Here is a 19,188-nt window from a genome sequence, read left to right as displayed (position 1 = left end):
GTTTCAGCCAAAAATGAACTTTGCAGTCGAAAAGGAGAGAGGAGGAGCGTAAACGGGTGGGCAGAGGCACGCGGAGGGCGGGGTTATGAGCCATTGGAGACGTCCGGTCTTGGGCTCGGAAGATTGAGACGCCGCCCTGGGCACTTGAGAGGGTGCATTTACAGAATCTACAAAGTTCATTTTTGGCTGAAACAAGACTCCGGTATATGCAACAAAGGTACCTTAGGCACATATAAACGCTATTGGATCTGTCTAATAGGCTCAAATGTGGTGACAGACTCCCTTTAAAATGTTCACACCATACCAACAAGACGTCTAAAACATTTCCAGAACAGTTCTGTACCACAGGATGTTCTCACCTGGTGCCCTGTACTTAAATAATACTCAGAGGCGCAGTTACTCTTACTCCAGTCTTTACCATTCTGTTCACCATGTGCCACATGAGTCCCAGGGGAACTTTTTGCTGCAATAAAACTGTCAAGATAATAAAAAAAGAGAAATTAACATTAAAGCTTGTTGCATGTGTTTCTAATATGTAACACTAGATCATGTACTCTATTACAGTATGCATCAAACGCTCTTATCTATTTTCAGTTGGTAACCAGCATTTACATTTTCTTGTCTGACAATCTGAAACTTATATTAGAATTGTTAAATATTTCTGTGTTGCAAAAGTAGTAGAAAATAGTATTCAGGCTCAGTTTAGCTCACTATCCATCCATTCCATATTCTAAACTAAAATTTTCACATTATGTTTTTACATTTATTGAATTTAGACCCAGCAGTGACGTTAGGCTTCGGGACAAATCATTGCTGAGGCCAGCGATTTGCTGAAGCAGCACAGATGACCCCTGTCCTTGTAAAAAATGTACAGGGAGAGGACCAGAAATAGGGTCCATTCACACATCAGTGTGTGTTTTGCGGTTCTACGGATCCGCAAAACACGGACAGCGTCAATGTGCATTCCGCATTTTGTGGACCACGCATTGCCGGCACTAAGAACATGCCTATTCTTGTCCGCTATTGTGGACAAGAATAGGACATGTTCTATTTTTTTCAGGATCGGAAGTGCGGGTTCGCGATTGCGTCCGCAAAATGCGGAATGGAATTGCGGATGTGTGAATGGAGCCATACAGTGAAGACCACCTGAGAGTCAGAGCAAAAGAAAAGCAAGAATAGTTCTCTTCACAAGTTCCGCTGGGTGGAGGTGTGGAAATGGGGGGGGGGGTAATGAATTATCACTTCTGTGGATGGGACCCATATTTAATTGAATGAGCGCTGAGCTTCAGTACATGGGAACTACACAGTAGATCTAGAGCTTTCTGCTTCCAGCTCCTTCCACTGTTTAGCTTCTAGCACTGGCAACTGCCGAAAAACTGCTGATTGGTGGGGATGCTGTGTGTCGGAGCACAACGGATCCGATATTGATGAACTATCAGAAGGACAGGACATCAGTATCTAAAAGCTGGAACACCCCTTTAATAAAAGAGAATTTAAAGGTTTCAACTCACTTTGTGACCAAACATTTCCCAGCAGATTTCTTATGAACCGACGTATGGTGTGCAACATCTAAGGAAAAAAATAAAAACATTAAGTAAGCAGGAGAAAAAATAATAAAAAAAGTGAGGGTATTTTCATCCCTTTTTACTTACTGGCAGCTTCACAACAGTATTTATATTTGTTACTTCTTTATTAAGAAAGAATCAGAGGACACTTATAGAATAGGGAAGAGTACAAAAACGTTAATAAATGTTTTCTGTGATACTGCGCTGAACAAAGCCAAATCTACGATATACAACCTTGTACCGAGTAAGAATGTAAAGGGGCTGTGCCATCAGACATTGGTAGCATATTGGTAGGATACGCGACCAATGTCAGATAGATGCACCTGTGAGATGGGGAAACAGCTCATTGTCTGAACACTGTATAGATTAAATTAAAGGGATTCTGTCACCTCCCCTAACCCAAAATCGGATTTTGTGACGACGATGAAGCTTCTGCCCTCAGTCTCCTGCAGATCGCACTGGCGCAGCCCTCAGTGGGTACTGCGCCTGCGCGAGAGTTCGTTCGGCCGTGAGGGAGGGGGAGGAGAGGGATGAGAGGCTGTGGGCGGTTAGGCAGTCGGAAGGAATGCGTTTTGGGCACTGTAAGAGGGGCGTTACTGGGCACACTAAGGGGAACAAAACGCCCCCTGGGCACCTTCAGGGCTAATTTGCATAATCATAAAAGTAGTTTCTCATAAACTACTGGACGGATTACAAGATAGAAGAGCACAGCCGATTCAAGGTAAGCTGTGCTGCATGACTGCTTTAAAATCCGATTTTGGGTTAGGGGAGGTGACAGAATCCCTTTAAATGATCTGGACTGACATTCTGCTGTTTGGCCACAAGATGCCGCTGTTTCCAAAACACAGCTAACAGGCTGCATATATTTCCATATTCATGAGAGGTGGAGTTTCAGAGCCTGGAGAAGCAAAGGAAGCAGCCACCTTAGAGGAAGCAGACTGAGGAACTGTACGAGCAGAGAATCCGACAGCATCTAGGTGTGTGAGCATCCTTTAGTGACCAGAGCTACAGTTAAGTGAAGCTGATCGTGTTCAAGACCCTGATCCTCTTCAGAGGAACGAGGATTGCTTCCAGGAACGCTGAGGCGCAAAGCTACATACACTGTGGTACTGCATGCTTGTTGGAAAGGCATTTTTTCTGTTCAGAGTCACCAGTGGATGCAAAGCAGACCCGGGTTGGTAAGATCATGCACGCACCTCACCACAGTGTTGGCGCCTAGAGACTGAGACCAGGCCTGTAGTTAGTTAGGGTCTCTGTGTCAGACCACTACTGTTCATTTCAAGGACTCCATAACTTAGAGGACTTTTCACCAAATTTGTATTAATTGAGATAAGTACCTGTACTTGCCCGTTTTGTTAAAATAGCGCTCCTACACCGCGCTGTGCCCCCGGTATTTTTCCCCCTGCTCAGTATGCCAATACTGATCTTTGGAGAAATGGGGAGACGACACAGACTCTCTGTGGGAGTCTCCTTCTAACCTGGTTGTAGCGCTGTCCAATCGCAGCACAGAGCGTCACAGCCAGGGAGAAAGACCTCCCTGGCTGTGACGCTCTCCGATGCGATTGGACAGCGCTACAGCCAGGGGAGAAGGAGACGCCCACAGAGAAAGACTGCATCTCCTCCCCATTGCTCCGATGCTCAGTATTTGCATACTGGGCGCGGCAAATACCTGGGGACACAGCGCGGCGTAGGAGCGCCATTTTAACAAAATGGCCAGGTGGCACCAACAGCGGGGGGCACTCCGCAAGTACAGGTACTTAGTGCAATAAAATCCGGTGAAAGGTCCTCTTTAAAGTGCCATTACACATTGGAGGGCTGATAAAATTCCCACAAACTCAAACCAGGCTGACGTTTTGCTCAGAAGGAATGCTCAAGCATGTGCTACAGAACCAGTTATGGGAGGGAGAATACTGTAGAGCTTTGTAAGATTGTAAGCTGTTATGCTAGCCCGTACCACACACCCATACAGTGGTTCTTGTTTTTTTAAGGGTAATAACAGGTAAGGTGTGGCAGTTTAGTTGTGCCCGCCAGTAGGTAAATTACTGCATTTACCTCCTGCATCCATCGGAGGGTGCCGTGCAGCACAAGGGTCTCAGCCTTCGGGCTGGGTGTATATAAATTTACTGCATGTTCCCAGCATTTATGGTTGTGTTTATTGCCATATTTAAGCAAAATTCTGTTTTGGCAAAAGATGGTGTTGGTGTTGCTTTCCTCGTTTGTGACTTCACTGTATCATGGGGTACACGGCTTACACACCTACACTACTCACAAAAAGTTTGGGATATTTGGCTTGAGGGTGAAATTTCAGGATGAACCTAAAATGCACTCTAAGCTTTACATGTGAACTTGATGTGACCTTCTCTAAACTTTTGAATGCACATGTTCAACTGTTCAATGTTTCAGTACTTCTTGAGCAACTTGCTGTTCTCCAACAAGGAGCTTAATGGCAAAATTTACAACAGGCGTTTGGATCCATGAATCGCCCAATACATTTCCTGGTTCAATTAGAATTGTTATTTAACCAGTCCTCCTCAACATGCTGTTCACATTTTGAGACCAAGACGACACCTAACGATTGATTAACAGTACCTCGCCATTGCGAGGCTTCAAGTAGGATGTTCTCAGACGGAAGTGGCCACTTAGCTTCGAGTGTCATCAGCAGGTTACAACAGAGATACAGAGAGACTGGAAGAGTCACAGAAATGCATAAATGTGGATGTCCTTTGGCCACATCCCACACTGATGACCACTTCATTGTGAACAATGCCTTGCGGAACTGGATGATGGATACCACACAACTCCAGGCAGATTTAAGGGAGGTTGAGAGGCAACCAAGTATTATGTCAGACTATTCAAAACGGGTCTATGTGCTAGACGAGCTGCAAGAGCACCTCACCACACCATCAGGCAATGGCGTCATCATCTTACATGGGCCAGGGAGTATCTATGCTGGATGAGGGACCATGGGTCTCCGTACTGTTTATTGATGAAAGTCGATTTACGAGAAGCAGAAATGATGGCAGTCAACGATGCTGGAGACGTCAAGGAGAGCACTATGCATTAGCCACTGTTGTCACCAGGCGAGCCTTTGTGGTGGTGTTACAGTGTGGGCAGGTGTGTCTGTCTAGTCAATACAGACCTGCCCTAAACCTCAATGACCTGAGGGCCACCCTTCAAGAATGTGGGATGCCATGCCTCAGCAGACAATGTCGACTTGTGAACAGCATGAGACACCGTTGACAAGCTGTAATTGATGCTCAAAGCCACATGACAAGTTACTGAGACACTGACAATTTTATACCCACCACTGTTAGCTTTTTTTTTTCAATAAATTGTTTGATGAGGAAATCACCATTGCATGATGCGGCAACATATATTATATAATCTTTTTTTCTTTATTACAAGAAAATTAGTTTGGAGCTCAAAAACAACAACAACAACTGACTTAACCACTTCCCATCTGGGCCATTTGCCCCCTTCCTGACCAGGCCTAATTTTGCAAAACTGACATATCTCACTTTATGTGGTTATAACTTTGGAACGCCTTTATTTATCCAAGTCATTCAGAGATTGTTTTCTCGTGACACAGTCATAAATTTGAGTCAAAATATTTCACCTTTATTTATGAAAAAAATCCTAAAATTTACCCAAAAATTTAAAAAAATTCGCAATTTTCAAAATTTCAATTTCTCTGCTTTTAAAACAGAAAGTGATACCTTAGAAAATATTTATTACTTAATATTCCCCATATGTCTACTTTATGTTTGCATCATTTTGGAAATGTCATTTTATTTTTTTAGGACGTTAGAAGGCTTAGAAGTTTAGAAGCAATTCTTCAAATTTTTAAGAAAATTGCCAAAACCCACTTTTTAAGGAGCAGTTCAGGTCTGAAGTCACTTTGTGGGGCTTACATAGTGGATACCCCCATAAATGACCCCACTGTAGAAACGACACCCCTCAAGGTATTCAAAACCGATTTTACAAACTTTGTTAACCCTTTAGGCGTTCCACAAGAATTAAAGGAAAATGGAGATAAAATTTTTAAATTTCACTTTTTGGGCAGATTTTCCATTTTAATCAAATTTTTTCTTTAACACATCGATGGTTAACAGCCAAACAAAACTCAATATTTATTACCCAGATTCTGCGGTTTACAGAAACACCCCACATGTGGTCATAAACTGCTGTATGGGCACACGGCAGGGCGCAGAAGAAAAGGAACTCCACATGTTTTTTAGATGCCATGTCCCATTTGAAGCCCCCTGATGCACCCTTACAGTAGAAACTCCCAAGAAGTGACCCCATTTTGGAAACTAGGGGGATAAAGGTGCCAGTTTTATTAGTACTATTTTTGGGTACATATGATTTTTTTGATCATTCATTATAACACTTTATGGGGCAAGGTGACCAAAAAATTGGTTGTTTTAGCACAGTTTCTATTTATTTATTTTTACAGCGTTGACCTGAGGGGTTCAGTCAAGTGACATTTTTATAGAGCAGATTGTTACGGACGTGGCGATACCTAATATGTATACCTTTTCTCATTTATTAAAGTTTTACGCAATAATAGCATTTTTGAAACAAAAAAATTATGTTTTAATGTGTCCATGTTCTGCGAGCTATATTTATTTTTATTTTTTGAGAGATTATCTTATGTAGGGGCTCATTTTTTGCGGGATGAGGTGACGGTTTTATTGGTACCATTTTGTGGGACATACGCGTTTTTGATCACTTGGTGTTGCACCTTTTGTGATGTAAGGTGACAAAAATTGCTTGTTTTGACTTTTTTTTTACGGTGTTCACCTGAGGGGTTAGCTCATGTGATATTTTTATAGAGCTGGTTTTTACGGACGCAGCAATACCAAATATCTCTATTTTATTTTTTCTATTTTAAAAAAAAATGTTATTCCTTACTTGGGGATTATTTTTTTTTACATGTGAAACCTTTTTTATATTACATTTTTTCAACACTTTGTTTTATTTTGCACTTTTCGTCCCCCATAAGGTCATTCAAGACCTATGGGAGATATTTACTTCACTTTTTCATTTTTTTTTTTTTCCACTGTTGATTTCTCCTGTAACTGGGGCTGACATAGTAGCCCCAGTTACAGGAAATATACACCCCCCAGAGAGGCTGTACAGCGCAATACAGCGCTGTACAGCCTCAGTGCAGGGCTGATCGAGGTCTGTGAAAGACCTCACACAGCTCCTACACTCTCCGGTCCCGCTGTGAGCGCTGTGTATGCAGCGATCTAGAAGGCAGGGACACCTGGGCACTGTCCCTGCCTTCTCTCTGGGTTGCCCTGCTGTCACTGACAGCGGGCAACCCGATCAGCAGCTGCACGATTAGCGTGCAGCTGCAGTTTCTGAACGGACGTTTTAAAACGTCCATTTAGAAATACAGATCCACCCATAGGACGTTTATATCCTATGGGCGGACGGAAAGTGGTTAAAGGACCAGAGAAGTACATGCATGTCATGGTGATCGGGCAGATGCAGGAGCTGTGCCCTCCGGATCAGCGGCAGGGGTCCAGCAGTCACTGATACTCGGGCCCCTGCTGCATACGCTGCCATCGGTGAAATCACCGATGCCGGCGCATTAACCCCTGCACAGCTGCGGTCAGCACTGACCGCGGTAAGTGCGATGTCCGTGCAGGGAGGAAGCAGCCATCGGGTCCCCTGCTGTGGCGGGTACCTGATGGCATGGAAGGCAGCACAATGCCTTCCTTGACATCGTGGCTGTCTTCCAGGAGAGCCTGTGAGATCTAGCCCCTGGATCTCACAGGCAGGAAGGCTGTAAGTGTATTACAGTGTGTAATACACTTAACAGCCAATGCATGCCAATACAGAAGTATTGGCATGCATTGTAAAGGGGATCAGACCCCCAAAAGTAGAAGTCCCAGAGTGGGGCAAAAAAATAAAAGAGAATAATTTTAAAAAATTTAAGTTTTCCAAAAAATAAAAGTTTCAAGTAAAAAAATAAAATAAACACTTTTTTGCCAAAATAAAAAGGGAAAAAAATTGGGCTCTAAAAATATCACATGACCTAACCCCTCAGGTGAATACCAATGAAAAAAATAAAATAAAAAAGGTGCTAAATAAAAAAAAAATCGTCACCCTACATCACTAAGTGCAACACCAAGCGATCAAAAAGGCATATAGTACCAATCTTACTGTCACCTCATCCTGCAAAAAATTAGCACCTAAGACAATCGCCCCCATTCTAATAAAAAAAACAAAAAAAAACACTATGGCTCAGAATATGGAGACACTAAAACATTGTCTTTTTTTGTTTAAAAAAATGCTGTTATTGTGCAAAACAACTTAAATTAAAAAAAGGATACATATTAGGTATTGCCGCGTCCATAACAACCTGCTCTATAAAAATACCACATGACCTAACCCCTCAGGTGACCACCGTAATTTTTTTAATAAAATAAAAACTGTGTCACCTTACATCACAAAAAGTAATAGCAGGCGATCAAAAAGTCATATGCACCCTATAATAGTACCAAACATCTCCTCTCGCAAAAATGATATCCTACATAAGACAATCACTATGGCTCTCAGACTATAGAGACACTAAAACATGATTTTTTTTTTTTATGATATCATTGTGTAAAACTTGCATAAATTACATTACATAAAAAAAATTACATATTCGGTATCGCCACATCCATAATAACCTGCTCTATGAAAATATCACATGAGCTAACAACTGTGTAAAAAACTGGATTTTTGTACTCACCGTAAAATCCTTTTCGCGTAGGATGCATTGGGGGACACAGCACCATGGGTATATGCCCAGCTGACACTAGAAGTAAAAAGTGTTGGCTCCTCCTATCAGGGCTATACTCACTGCAGATGCAGGAGCCAACCAGTAGGCAGAAAAGCAGTAGGAGCACAAGACAACTATAAGCCAACAAGTCCTAAACCAGAGAGGACCAACAGAAAAAAACTAGCCACAGAGGGTGGGATCTGTGTCCCCCAATGCATCCTACAAGAAAAGGATTTTTTACGGTGAGTACAAAAATCCAGTTCTCTCTTGAATGCATTGGGGGACATAGCACCATGTCCTAAAGCAGTCCTCAAGGGAGAGCAGAAAAACAGCCATGCGACCCAAACTAGCATCAGCAGAAACCAAGGAGTGGATGTGATATAATTTGGAAAACGTATGGACAGAGGCCCAGATGGCTGCCTTGCAGACCTGGGGAGCTGAGGCCTGATGTCTAACCTCCCAAAAAAGCCCCAACAGCCCTAGTAGAATGAGCGGTCAACCGAAAGGGAGGAACGCAACCCTTCGCAACATAGGCCTCCTTAACTGCTGACCTAACCCAACGGGATATGGTGGACTTGGAAGCTTGCAGGCCCTTGCAAGGACCCTCAGGGACCACAAAGAGGGAGTCCGACCGGCGGAAGGACCCAGTCAACCGAAGATAGAGGCGAAGAGCCCCAACAACATCCAAACGGTGAAGAGAACGCTCCCTAGGATGAGAGGGGTTAGGACAGAAGCACAATCTCCTCATTAATGTGGAATGAGGACACCACCTTAGGGAGAAAGGAAGGGACTGGACACAGAACTACCTTATCCTGATGAAACACCAAGAAAGGAGATCTGCAAGAGTGCAGCAAGTTCAGAAACTCTGCAAATAGAAGTAATCGCCACGAGAAAGGCGACCTTAAACGAGACAAAGGAAAGAGAAATATCTTGTAAAGGCTCAAAGTGAGAGGCCTGAAGAGTGTCCAAAACAATGTTCAAGTCCCACATGAGGATGAAAAGGCGGAACACGGTGAGTGACCCCCTGCAGAAAGGTTCTTACTTGGCGGCGAGAAGCCAGGGGTTTCTGGAAAAGAACAGATAGGGCCGAAACCTGAACCTTGACAGAGGCCAGCCGAAGGCCCTTGTCAAAGCCCGCCTGGAGGAAAGACAAGACTCTGGGAATAGAAAGGTAGAGAGGGTGAAACTGAGCAGCCTCACACCAGGAAAAATAAGTCTTCCAGGTACAATGATAAATTCTGGAAGACTGGGGGTTGCGTGCGTGGAGCATAGTCTGGATAACAGACTCCGAGAGACCGCGGAACCTCAGTACCGCAGCCTCAACGGCCACGTCGTTAAAGCGAAGCCGATACAAACTCGGATGGAGTAGCGGACCTTGGGAAAGGAGGTCGGGATGTAGAGGGAGACGCCACGGCGCATCTGTGAGCAGGAACAAAAGATCCACGACTTCAGGTGGTTGAGAACCCTGGGAAGGAGTAGAATGGGAGGAAAGAGGTACAAGAGACTGAACTGGGACCAAGGAAGGACCAGAGCATCCGAGGCCAGCACCTGAGGGTCACGGGACCTCGCGAAGTAATGCCTTGTGGTTGAGACTGGAGGCGAAAAAGGTCCATGCCTGGCGTGCCCCAACGCTGACTGAGTCGAAGAAACACCTCTGGGTGAAGGACAGTCTGCTGCCCAATTGTCGATCCCAGGAATGTGGACTGCAGAGAGGACTGGAACAAAGGACTCCGCCCACCGAAGTATGCGTGAGGCCTCTTCCATGACCCTTACACTAATGGTGCCCCCCTGATGATTCAGGTACACCACCGCAGTGGAGTTGTCTGTCTGGATTCGGACCGGAAGACAGGAGAGAAGGTGTGTCCAATGAGAGAGAGCCAGAAAAAATAAAAATCGCCCGGAGCTCCAGAATATTGATGTGCAGGGAGGATTCCGCTGCTGACCACAGGCCCTGAGCAGAGAGGGACCCGAAGACGGCTCCCCACCCCGTCAGGCTGGCGTCCGTGGAGATCACCCGCCAACGAGGGGGAAGAAAGGATTTGCCCAGCGATAGGGTGCGAGGTAGAAGCCACCAGCACAACAAGTTGCAGACGAGATGGGGAAGACGAACCAGACGGTCGAGGCCCAGCTGGGACAGGATCGCCAGCTGAAGAGGCCTGGAGTGGAATTGTGCAAAGGGAATTGCAAAGGGTCGTCCGGGTAGGGAATCACTGCCAGCCCCCCCCCCCCCTCCCAGTGCAGAGGAGAGCGATAAGAGGGGCCAGGACCTTCGTGAAGACCCTCGGGGCAGACACTAAGCCAAAGGGCAGAGCCACAAACTGGAAATGCAGAGAACCTACCGCGAAGCGAAGGAACCACTGATGGGCCACGGCAATGGGAATATGGAGGTATGCATTCTGTATGTCGATAGACGACAAAATTTTCACCCTCCTCAAGGGACTGACCTGAACTTAAGTGCCGGGTCCGAACAAAGCAGTTGAGCACCTTCAGATCCTGGAGGGAGCCGTCCTTCTTGTGGACCGTAAAAAGATTTAAATAAAATCCCTGGAAGTGTTCCGAATCGGGGACTGGAACGATCACTCCAAGGGATTGAAGGGAATGAATGGCCCGGAAAAAAATCTGCCGCCTTAACGGGAGACGCGACATGAAAAACCGACCCAAGTGGAAAACTCTATCCTGTAACCGGAGGAGACGATCTAGGACCCATGAGTCGTCCACGCTTGCACGCCACAACTCCTGCAAGTCGAGCAAGAGGTTTTTGCAGCTTGGGGGCGAGAATGCCAGGAGGATGCCTTGAAGGAAGCCCCCCCCCCCCGCAAATTCTTGTCCGAGCGGGAGGAAGAGTCCCAAAAGGAGCGAAAATTTTGGGACCTTGACGCTGCCAGGGGAGGGCGACTGTGACAAGGGCGGTTCTGGGGGAGGAGGGAGATTTTTCCTCCCGTGGCCTCTGAAATGAGCCGGAGGGGGGAGGGGGGCTGGAAAGATAAGGACCCCAGCGGAGGGAGCCGCGATGCCCCAGGAGACCACCAGAAAGAGGAGGAACCGACCGGGTGGCAGGATTGCAGGTCCTTATGTCCAGCTACATGAGTCCCCGAATGGAAGAGTCCCATTCAGTGACTACACCAAGAGCCCCATGAACAGATGCCCTGGCCAAGGTAGTAAGGGTTTAGTGTCCCAGAGAGGGGAGAGAGCTGTACTTACCCTCTGACGTCTTCAGTCGCAGCAGGGTCACCCCATCAGCATACACAAGACGGGCCCCGTGGGAATGCTGGCAAGCCACTGCGGAGAAAGTAATGGGGACTGGGAGACCAGCAGTACCAAAGTACACGCCCGCAGGGAGTGCAACTAAAGTGGCAGCCCACGATGGAGCACCCACCTGCAGCAGGAGAAAAACCTGCATAAACAAGAAAAAAACATGAAGAAAAAATAAATAAAAAATTGCAGCAAAACCTGCAGGAAAAAAAAGCAGGTCGTGTCTGCCTCCTATAGACACTAGAAAAAAAAACTGGTTTGCTCCTGCATCTGCAGTGTTATAGCCCAGATAGGAGGAGCCAACACTTTTTACTTTTAGTGTCAGCCTCGTAGTGGCAGCTGGGCATATACCTATGGTGCTGTGTCCCCCAATGCATTCAAGAGAAAAAAAACATTTGTCACCTTACATCACAAAAAGTGCAATAGCAAGCGATCAAAAAGTCATATGCACCCTATAATAGTACCAAACAGTCATCTCATTCCCCCCCAAAAATTAGCACAAGACAGTCGCAAAAAACTAAAAAAACTTTCAGAATGTGGAGACACTACATATTTTTTTTTTTAAATGCTTTGTTATGTAAAACTGAAACAACCAGTCATATTTTGTATTGTTGCATCCTTAACAACCTGCTCTATAAAAATACCACATGATATAACCTGTCAGATGAATGTTGTAAATAACAAAAAAAATAAACTGTGCCAAAACAGCAATTTTTTTTACCTTGCCTCACAAAAAAAGTGTAATATAGGGAAACAAAAAATCATATGTACCATAAAATAGTAATAACAAAACTGCCACCTTATCCCGTAGTTTCCTAAATGGGGTCACTTTTTGGGAGTTTCTACTCTAGGGGTGCATCAGGAGGCTTCAAGTGGGACATGGTGTCAAAAAAAACAGTCCCGCAAAATCTGCCTTCCTAAAACCATATGGCATTTCTTTCCTTCTGCACAATGCCATGTGCCCGTACAGCAGTTTACGACCACATATGGGGCATTTCTGTAAACTACAGAATCAGGGCAATAAATATGGAGTTTTTTGGGCTGTTAACCCTTGCTTTGTTAGTGGAAAATCTGCCCAAAAAGTTAAATTCTGAAATTTAATCTCCATTTTCCATTAATTTTTGTGGAACACCTAAAGGGTTAACCAAGTTTGCAAAATCAGTTTTGTATATCTTGAGGGGTGTAGTTTCTAAAATGAGGTCATTTTTGGGTGGTTTCTATTATGCAAGTCTCACAAAGTGACTTCAGACCTGAACTGGTCCTTAAAAAGTGGGTTTCGGAAATTTCCAAGATTTGCTTCTAAACTTCTAAGCCTTCTAATGTCCAAAAGAATAAAATGACAGTGACAAAATTATCCAAACATGTAGTAGACATATGGGTAAAGTAATAACGATTTTTGGAGGTATCACTATTATAAAAGTAGAGAAATTTAAATTTGAAAATGTTTCAAAATTTTTGGTAAAATTTGCTATTTTTATAAATTAAAAAAATAAATAAAATTTAACTCAATTTTACCACTGTCATGAAGTACAATATGTGACGAGAAAACAGTCTCAGAATGGCCTGGATAAGTAAAAGCGTTTTAAAGTTATCACCACATAATGTGACATGTCAGATTTGCAAAAAAATGGCCTGGTCCTTAAGGTGAAATATGGCAGGGTCCTTAAGGTGTTAAACTACAATTCCAAAAGCACCAAAGGTTGGTTTCATAACATCCTAATCCAAATTTATCCACAGTCCAGCTCTCTCTTCCTTTTGGTTGCACTGTCTCTCGAATATGCACAAGGTAAACCCCCAGCTTAGCTTTCTCCTCCTACCTTCATGGCTGCTGATCCCCTGTAGGTGTATGCCTCGATAAGGTTGTCTCTCAGCTCTAAAGTAATTTACTTGTAATTTTTAGGCTGCTTAATGTGCCAATTGTGGTGGAAGATAGTGTAGCCTTTTCCTTTGTGAAAGCTTAGTTATTTGGCGCTCTGCTACTATGACTTTGTTTATTTAAAAATGTGGTGAAAAGGGGGTCACTTGAATTTGCAGTTTCTTTTTTTTAAAGAAATTAGCTTTTTTTCCACTTGACCTGATGAACATAAGATTATCTAATCGCTTCTCCAATAGTCTACAATGAATTACTATTGCAGTCTATTAGAGATTCGCTAGGTTCCTATGGAGCCCTGCCACAGGCAGGACTTCATAGAAACATTGCTATGGCAGGCCCGAGATCCTTCTGAGGGCCCGAGGTTGCCATAGCAACCAAACGGATCCCTTGATCTTAAGGAGTTGTCTGGGAATAACGAGATTTTTGTATAACTTACCAGTAAAATCTCTTTCTCGCTCTTCCTTGGGGGACACAGGAACTCTTGGGTATAGCTTATCTCCATAGGAGGCGTGACACTAAGTAAAAGACTGTTAAGCCCCTCCTCCAGCAGCTATACCCTCAGCCTGGAGAGAGAGACTTTCAGTTATGTGCCCAAGTAGTGCAAGACAAAGGCAAGGAGTAACCAAACCAATACCAACAAGTCCGAAAAAAACACCCGAAGGCCAACAAAAAAATAATGGGCGGGCGCTGTGTCCCCCAAGGAAGAGCGAGAAAGAGATTTTACTGGTAAGTTATACAAAAATCTCGTTTTCTCGCCCAATTCCTTGGGGGACACAGGAACTCTTGGGACGTTCAAAAGCAGTCCACAAACAGGGAGGGACCACAATCAAAAGCGAACCAGGCACCGTAAACATTAAGGCACCGCCGCCTGCAAGACCAAGCGGCCCAAAGCAGCATCCGCCGAGGCATAAGTGTTCACCCTGTAAAACTTGGTGAACGTGTGCAAAGAAGACCAGGTGGCCGCCTTGCACAGTTGTTCAGCCGAGGCACGATTACGCTGAGCCCAGGAAGCCCCGACCGCTCTGGTAGAATGAGCGGTAACACCAAAGGGCGGATCCCTGCCCCGAGCACGGTAAGCCTCAACAATAGCCATCTTGAGAAAGCGGGCAACAACCACCTTAGACGCCGCCAGCCCCCTGCGCGGACCCTCCGGAACCACAAACAGAGAATCCGTACGCCGAAAGGGTCTGGTCACATCCAGGTAGATCCTGAGAGCCCGAACAACATCCAGACGGTGAAGCTCCCGCTCCCGGGGATGCGACGGGGTCGGACACAGAGAAGGAAGGACAATATCCTCATTCAGGTGAAAGGCGGACACCACCTTCGGAAGAAAGTCCGGAACAGGACGGAGAACCACCTTGTCCTGGTGAAAAACCAAGAAGGGCTCCACGCAAGAAAGAGCCGCCAACTCAGACACACGCCGAAGAGACGTGATAGCGACGAGAAAGAAAACTTTGCAAGACAACAAGCGAGGGGAAACCTTGCGCAGAGGCTCGAAAGGGGAAGATTGGAGAGCCGCCAACACAATGTTTAGATCCCAAGCAGGAACAGGAGGGCGATAGGGGGGAGCACAATGAGCAACCCCCTGAAGAAAGGTCTTAACCGGACCGAGCGGAGCCAGCGGACGCTGAAAAAGAACCGAAAGAGCCGAAATCTGACCCTTCAGGGTACTGAGACCCAAGCCCAGAACCAGACCAGATTGCAAAAAAGACAAGACCGTAGGAAGGGAAAACCTCAGAGGGGGAGTCCCCAAGGCCTCACAGAAAGCCAAATAGGCCCGCCAGGTACGATAATAAATCCTGGCCGAGGCCGGTTTCCGTGCACGAATCATGGTACGGACCACGTCAGCCGAAAACCCCCGCCGCGTCAGGACCGCGGTTTCAATAGCCACGCCGTCAAACGTAGCGACCCTAAATGCTGGTGGAAGATCGGCCCCTGAGAGAGGAGGTCTTCTCTGAGAGGCAGAGGCAAGGGAGCGTCTGCCAGAAGCAACATAAGGTCGGCGTACCACGGACGACGCGGCCAGTCCGGGGCGATTAGGATTGCTGGCGTGCCTTCCGCCGCAATCTTCCGAAGGACCCGCGGAAGAAGAGGCAGGGGCGGAAACACGTAGAGGAGCGAAAACTCCGTCCAGGGGAGGACGAGCGCGTCCGCGCCGTAAGCGTCCGGATCTTTGGCCCTGGCCACGTAGATGGGAAGTTTGTGGTTGAATCTGGAGGCCATGAGATCCACGTCCGGACGACCCCAACGGAGACAAAGAGACTCGAAGACGTCGGGGTGCAGAGACCACTCCCCCGGGTCGATCGTCGTCCGACTGAGGAAATCCGCCGCCCAATTGTCCACCCCCGGAATGTAAATGGCCGAAAGGGCCGGAACATGAACCTCCGCCCAGCGAAGGATCAGAGACACCTCCCTCATCGCCGCCGCGCTGCGAGTGCCCCCCTGGTGATTTATGTATGCCACAGCCGTGGCATTGTCCGACTGGACCCGAACAGGGCGACCCTGCAGCAACGAAGTCCAGTGTCGGAGTGAGAAAAGAATGGCTCTCAGCTCCAGAACATTGATCGGCAGTCTGGACTCCGACGGAGACCAAGTGCCCTGGACGGACCGGGGAGGAAACACTCCCCCCCAACCCCGCAGACTGGCATCGGTGGTAATCACCAGCCAAGTCAATGGCAGGAAGGACTTCCCCTGAAGAGGGGTCCGCAGCCACCAGAGGAGAGAGGAGCGAACCTGGGGGGAAAGGGGAAAATGCCGATCCAGACTCTCCTGGGACTTGTCCCAAGCGGACAGGATGGCCGTCTGAAAGGTGCGGGAGTGGTACTGCGCGTAAGGAATCGCCTCGAAGCAGGACACCATCTGACCCAGGACCCGCATGCTGAACCGGAAAGAAGGACGGCGGTGGGACAGAAGGCTCCGAACCGACCGATGGAGGAGCAGGCGCTTCTCCAACGGAAGACGAACCACCGCAGAATCGGTATCCAGCAGCATCCCCAGAAAGACCAATTGCCGGGAAGGAACAAGAGAGGATTTGGGTAGGTTGATAACCCAACCAAACTGGCGCAAGGTCTGCAGCGAGAGATCCACGCTGGCTGAAGTCAGTGACAGAGAAGGCGCCTTGATTAGGAGATCGTCCAGATATGGAAGCAGAAAAACTCCCCTGGAGCGAAGTAAGGCGAGGACCGGGGCCAGGACCTTCGTGAAAACACGAGGGGCCGTCGCCAGCCCGAAGGGAAGGGCAACGAACTGGTAGTGTTCGGACCCCACTGCAAAACGCAGAAAGCACTGATGACACCGTGCGATTGGAATGTGAAGGTAGGCGTCCTGGATGTCGATGGAGGCCAGGAACTCCCCCTGTTCCAGAGAGGCCACCACCGACCTGAGAGACTCCATCCGGAACCGCTGAAGACGAAGGAATCGGTTCAGCCGTTTCAGATCCAGAATGGGTCGCACCGAACCCTCCTTCTTGGGGACCACAAAAAGGTTCGAATAGAACCCCTTGAACCTGTCTCCCATAGGAACCGGGATGATGACCCCTTTGTCTAGAAGAGTCCGAACGGCAGCAAAGAAATCGGCCGCCCCTCGGGAATCCCGGGGAACCCGAGAGCGAAAGAACCGAACTGGGGGAAGGGACGCAAGCTCGAGTTTGTATCCGGAAGACACAACCTCGAGAGCCCAGGCGTCGGAGACGTGCGCCTGCCAGAAGTCCCTGAACAGGAGGAGACGTCCCCCCACCCGGGTGGGTGGGGGCGCACCTTCAGGCGGGGGGCTGCTTGGTCGCGGGAGCGCGAGCAGGTTGAGATTTGCGCCAGGAGGGCTGGGTCCGAAAAAAGGGTTTCTTACGCCTGTCCTGGACAGGGTTAGCGGACGGACCAGAGGCGGAGCGAGGAGCGGAAGCCCTACGAGAAGACCTGAAACGGGAGAAGGTGGGACGACCACGAGTGGAGCTCCTAGCCTTGGATTGGGGAAGATGGGTACTCTTCCCCCCCGTGGCTTCCGAGATGATTTCATCCAAACGGGTTCCGAACAAACGAGCACCAGAGAAAGGAAGGCTAGTAAGAGACCGCTTTGACGCGGCGTCCGCCGACCAAACCTTTAACCAAAGCTCTCTCCTAGCCGCCACGGCCAGAGCAGACGAACGGGCAATAAGAGCCCCTGCATCCAGGGATGCTTCACATACAAATTTTCCAGCCTGAACGATAAGTTGAGCCAGGGCACGGAGGTCTTGAATAGGGACGTCAGATTCAAGCTCCAGATCCAGCTGAGATGCCCATTCTGAAACCGCCTTACCCGCCCAAGCGGAAGCAAAGACTGGCCTAAGCGCGGATCCGGAGGCCGAAAAGACACCCTTTGTAAGGGCCTCTATACGACGATCTTCAGTGGATTGTAAGGAAGAACCATCTGCGACGGGAATAGCCGTGCTCTTGGACAAACGGGCCACAGGGGGGTCGACCTTAGGAGGAGACGCCCAGTTTGTGATGCAATCCGCCGGAAACGGATAACAAACATCTAACTTTTTTGGCGGGGTAAACCGTGCATCAGGACGGGCCCAGGCCTTAGAAACCACTGACGAAAAGTCAGCATGGAGAGGAAAAACCGCTGAAGCCTGCTTCTGGCGAAAAAAGGAAACACTGGTTTTCTCAGGATCAGGAGGATCATCGCGAATTTTAAAGGTATCACGGATACTGTTTATGAGGTGGCCCACAGCGGAAGCCAGCTTTGAAGGCAGCGCCGAATCCATATCCCAATCGGAATCAACCAGCTCCCCTTCAGAGGGCAAATCCTGCAAGGAGGAAGGGCCCGACTGAGAACGCACCCTTGGGGGGGATACCGAGGCGTCCGAGGATGACCGGTGATCCGCCCTAGACCGCTTCTGGGATTGGCGGACTCTGGAGGAATCGCCTGCAGAGAGAGACTCAGACGGGTCGGCCAGGACAGCGGACCCGGAGGGCCCAGCAGGGGAATCATCCGGCTGCGACAAGGGCAACACATCTGCAAGTCGGCCCACAACGCTAGTGAGACTAACCACAGCCTGGGAGAGGGATCTAGCCCAGTCAGGGGGATCCGACAGGCCAGGGGGTGACACAACAGACGGCGGACCCTGCGATGGGTCTTTGCAAAGCGAACAATGCGGGTCAGGCTGCCCTTGAGGAAGGGGCGCCTTACATGCGGTGCAGGTATGATACCAGGGTCCCGCAGGCACTAAGGGGTCAGACATGTTGGTGGAAAAAAACTGCGTCCAGGCCAGGGGGCTGCAGTGGAGGAAAGGGTCAACAGTCCTACCAGGTCACAGAGGAGCAGAACGGCAGCGGCAGCAGCAGCAGATCAGCGGCGGCAAGCAGTGGTCCGTTCTGAAGTGAGGATCACAGAATCACGCAGGCACGAGAGGAGGCGGGACCAGTGAGGCGCGGGAAGAAGAACATCCGGCCCCTGACTGAAAACCAGCAGGACGCGGCAACGAAAAAAAAACTCCGCCCCCCGCCGAACACAATTTCGCGCGCGCGCGCGATTCAATCCGCGCATCCAATCACCACATGTCCCACGCCGCAGCGAAGCGAAAGGCAGGAGCCGAAAAGACAGGGGCCTGTAGAATAGCGGCCCTGCGCGAACGGCGATCACAAGACCCGGCCGCTCCTAACAACCCTCCCATGAGCGCCGCTAGTACTGACAAGTAACATTAAGGCACCGCCGACAGGCCGCCCCAGAGTCGGAGCAACAAG

The 19,188-nt window shown here is 48.1% G+C and overlaps 1 protein-coding gene across 6 annotated transcripts in view; it reads right to left on the bottom strand.

Moving 5' to 3' along the window:
* ZCCHC2 (zinc finger CCHC-type containing 2) overlaps nucleotides 1–19,188 on the bottom strand; it is a 62,883-nt gene that overhangs the window by 14,148 nt on the left and 29,547 nt on the right. For all 6 annotated transcript variants that reach the window (XM_044293123.1, XM_044293125.1, XM_044293124.1 and 3 more), the window contains exons 8-9: nucleotides 1,512–1,569; nucleotides 360–474 (exon numbers count right to left, since the gene is read on the bottom strand). In XM_044293123.1, coding sequence (XP_044149058.1) covers nucleotides 360–474; nucleotides 1,512–1,569 — 173 coding nt within the window. The remainder of the gene's footprint in view (nucleotides 1–359; nucleotides 475–1,511; nucleotides 1,570–19,188) is intronic.

The sequence above is a fragment of the Bufo gargarizans genome, chromosome 5 (genome assembly GCF_014858855.1).
Source record: "Bufo gargarizans isolate SCDJY-AF-19 chromosome 5, ASM1485885v1, whole genome shotgun sequence".
Lineage (NCBI taxonomy): Eukaryota > Metazoa > Chordata > Amphibia > Anura > Bufonidae > Bufo > Bufo gargarizans.
Note: the sequence above shows the minus strand (reverse complement) of the source record. Positions and strands in the feature narration are given on the sequence as shown.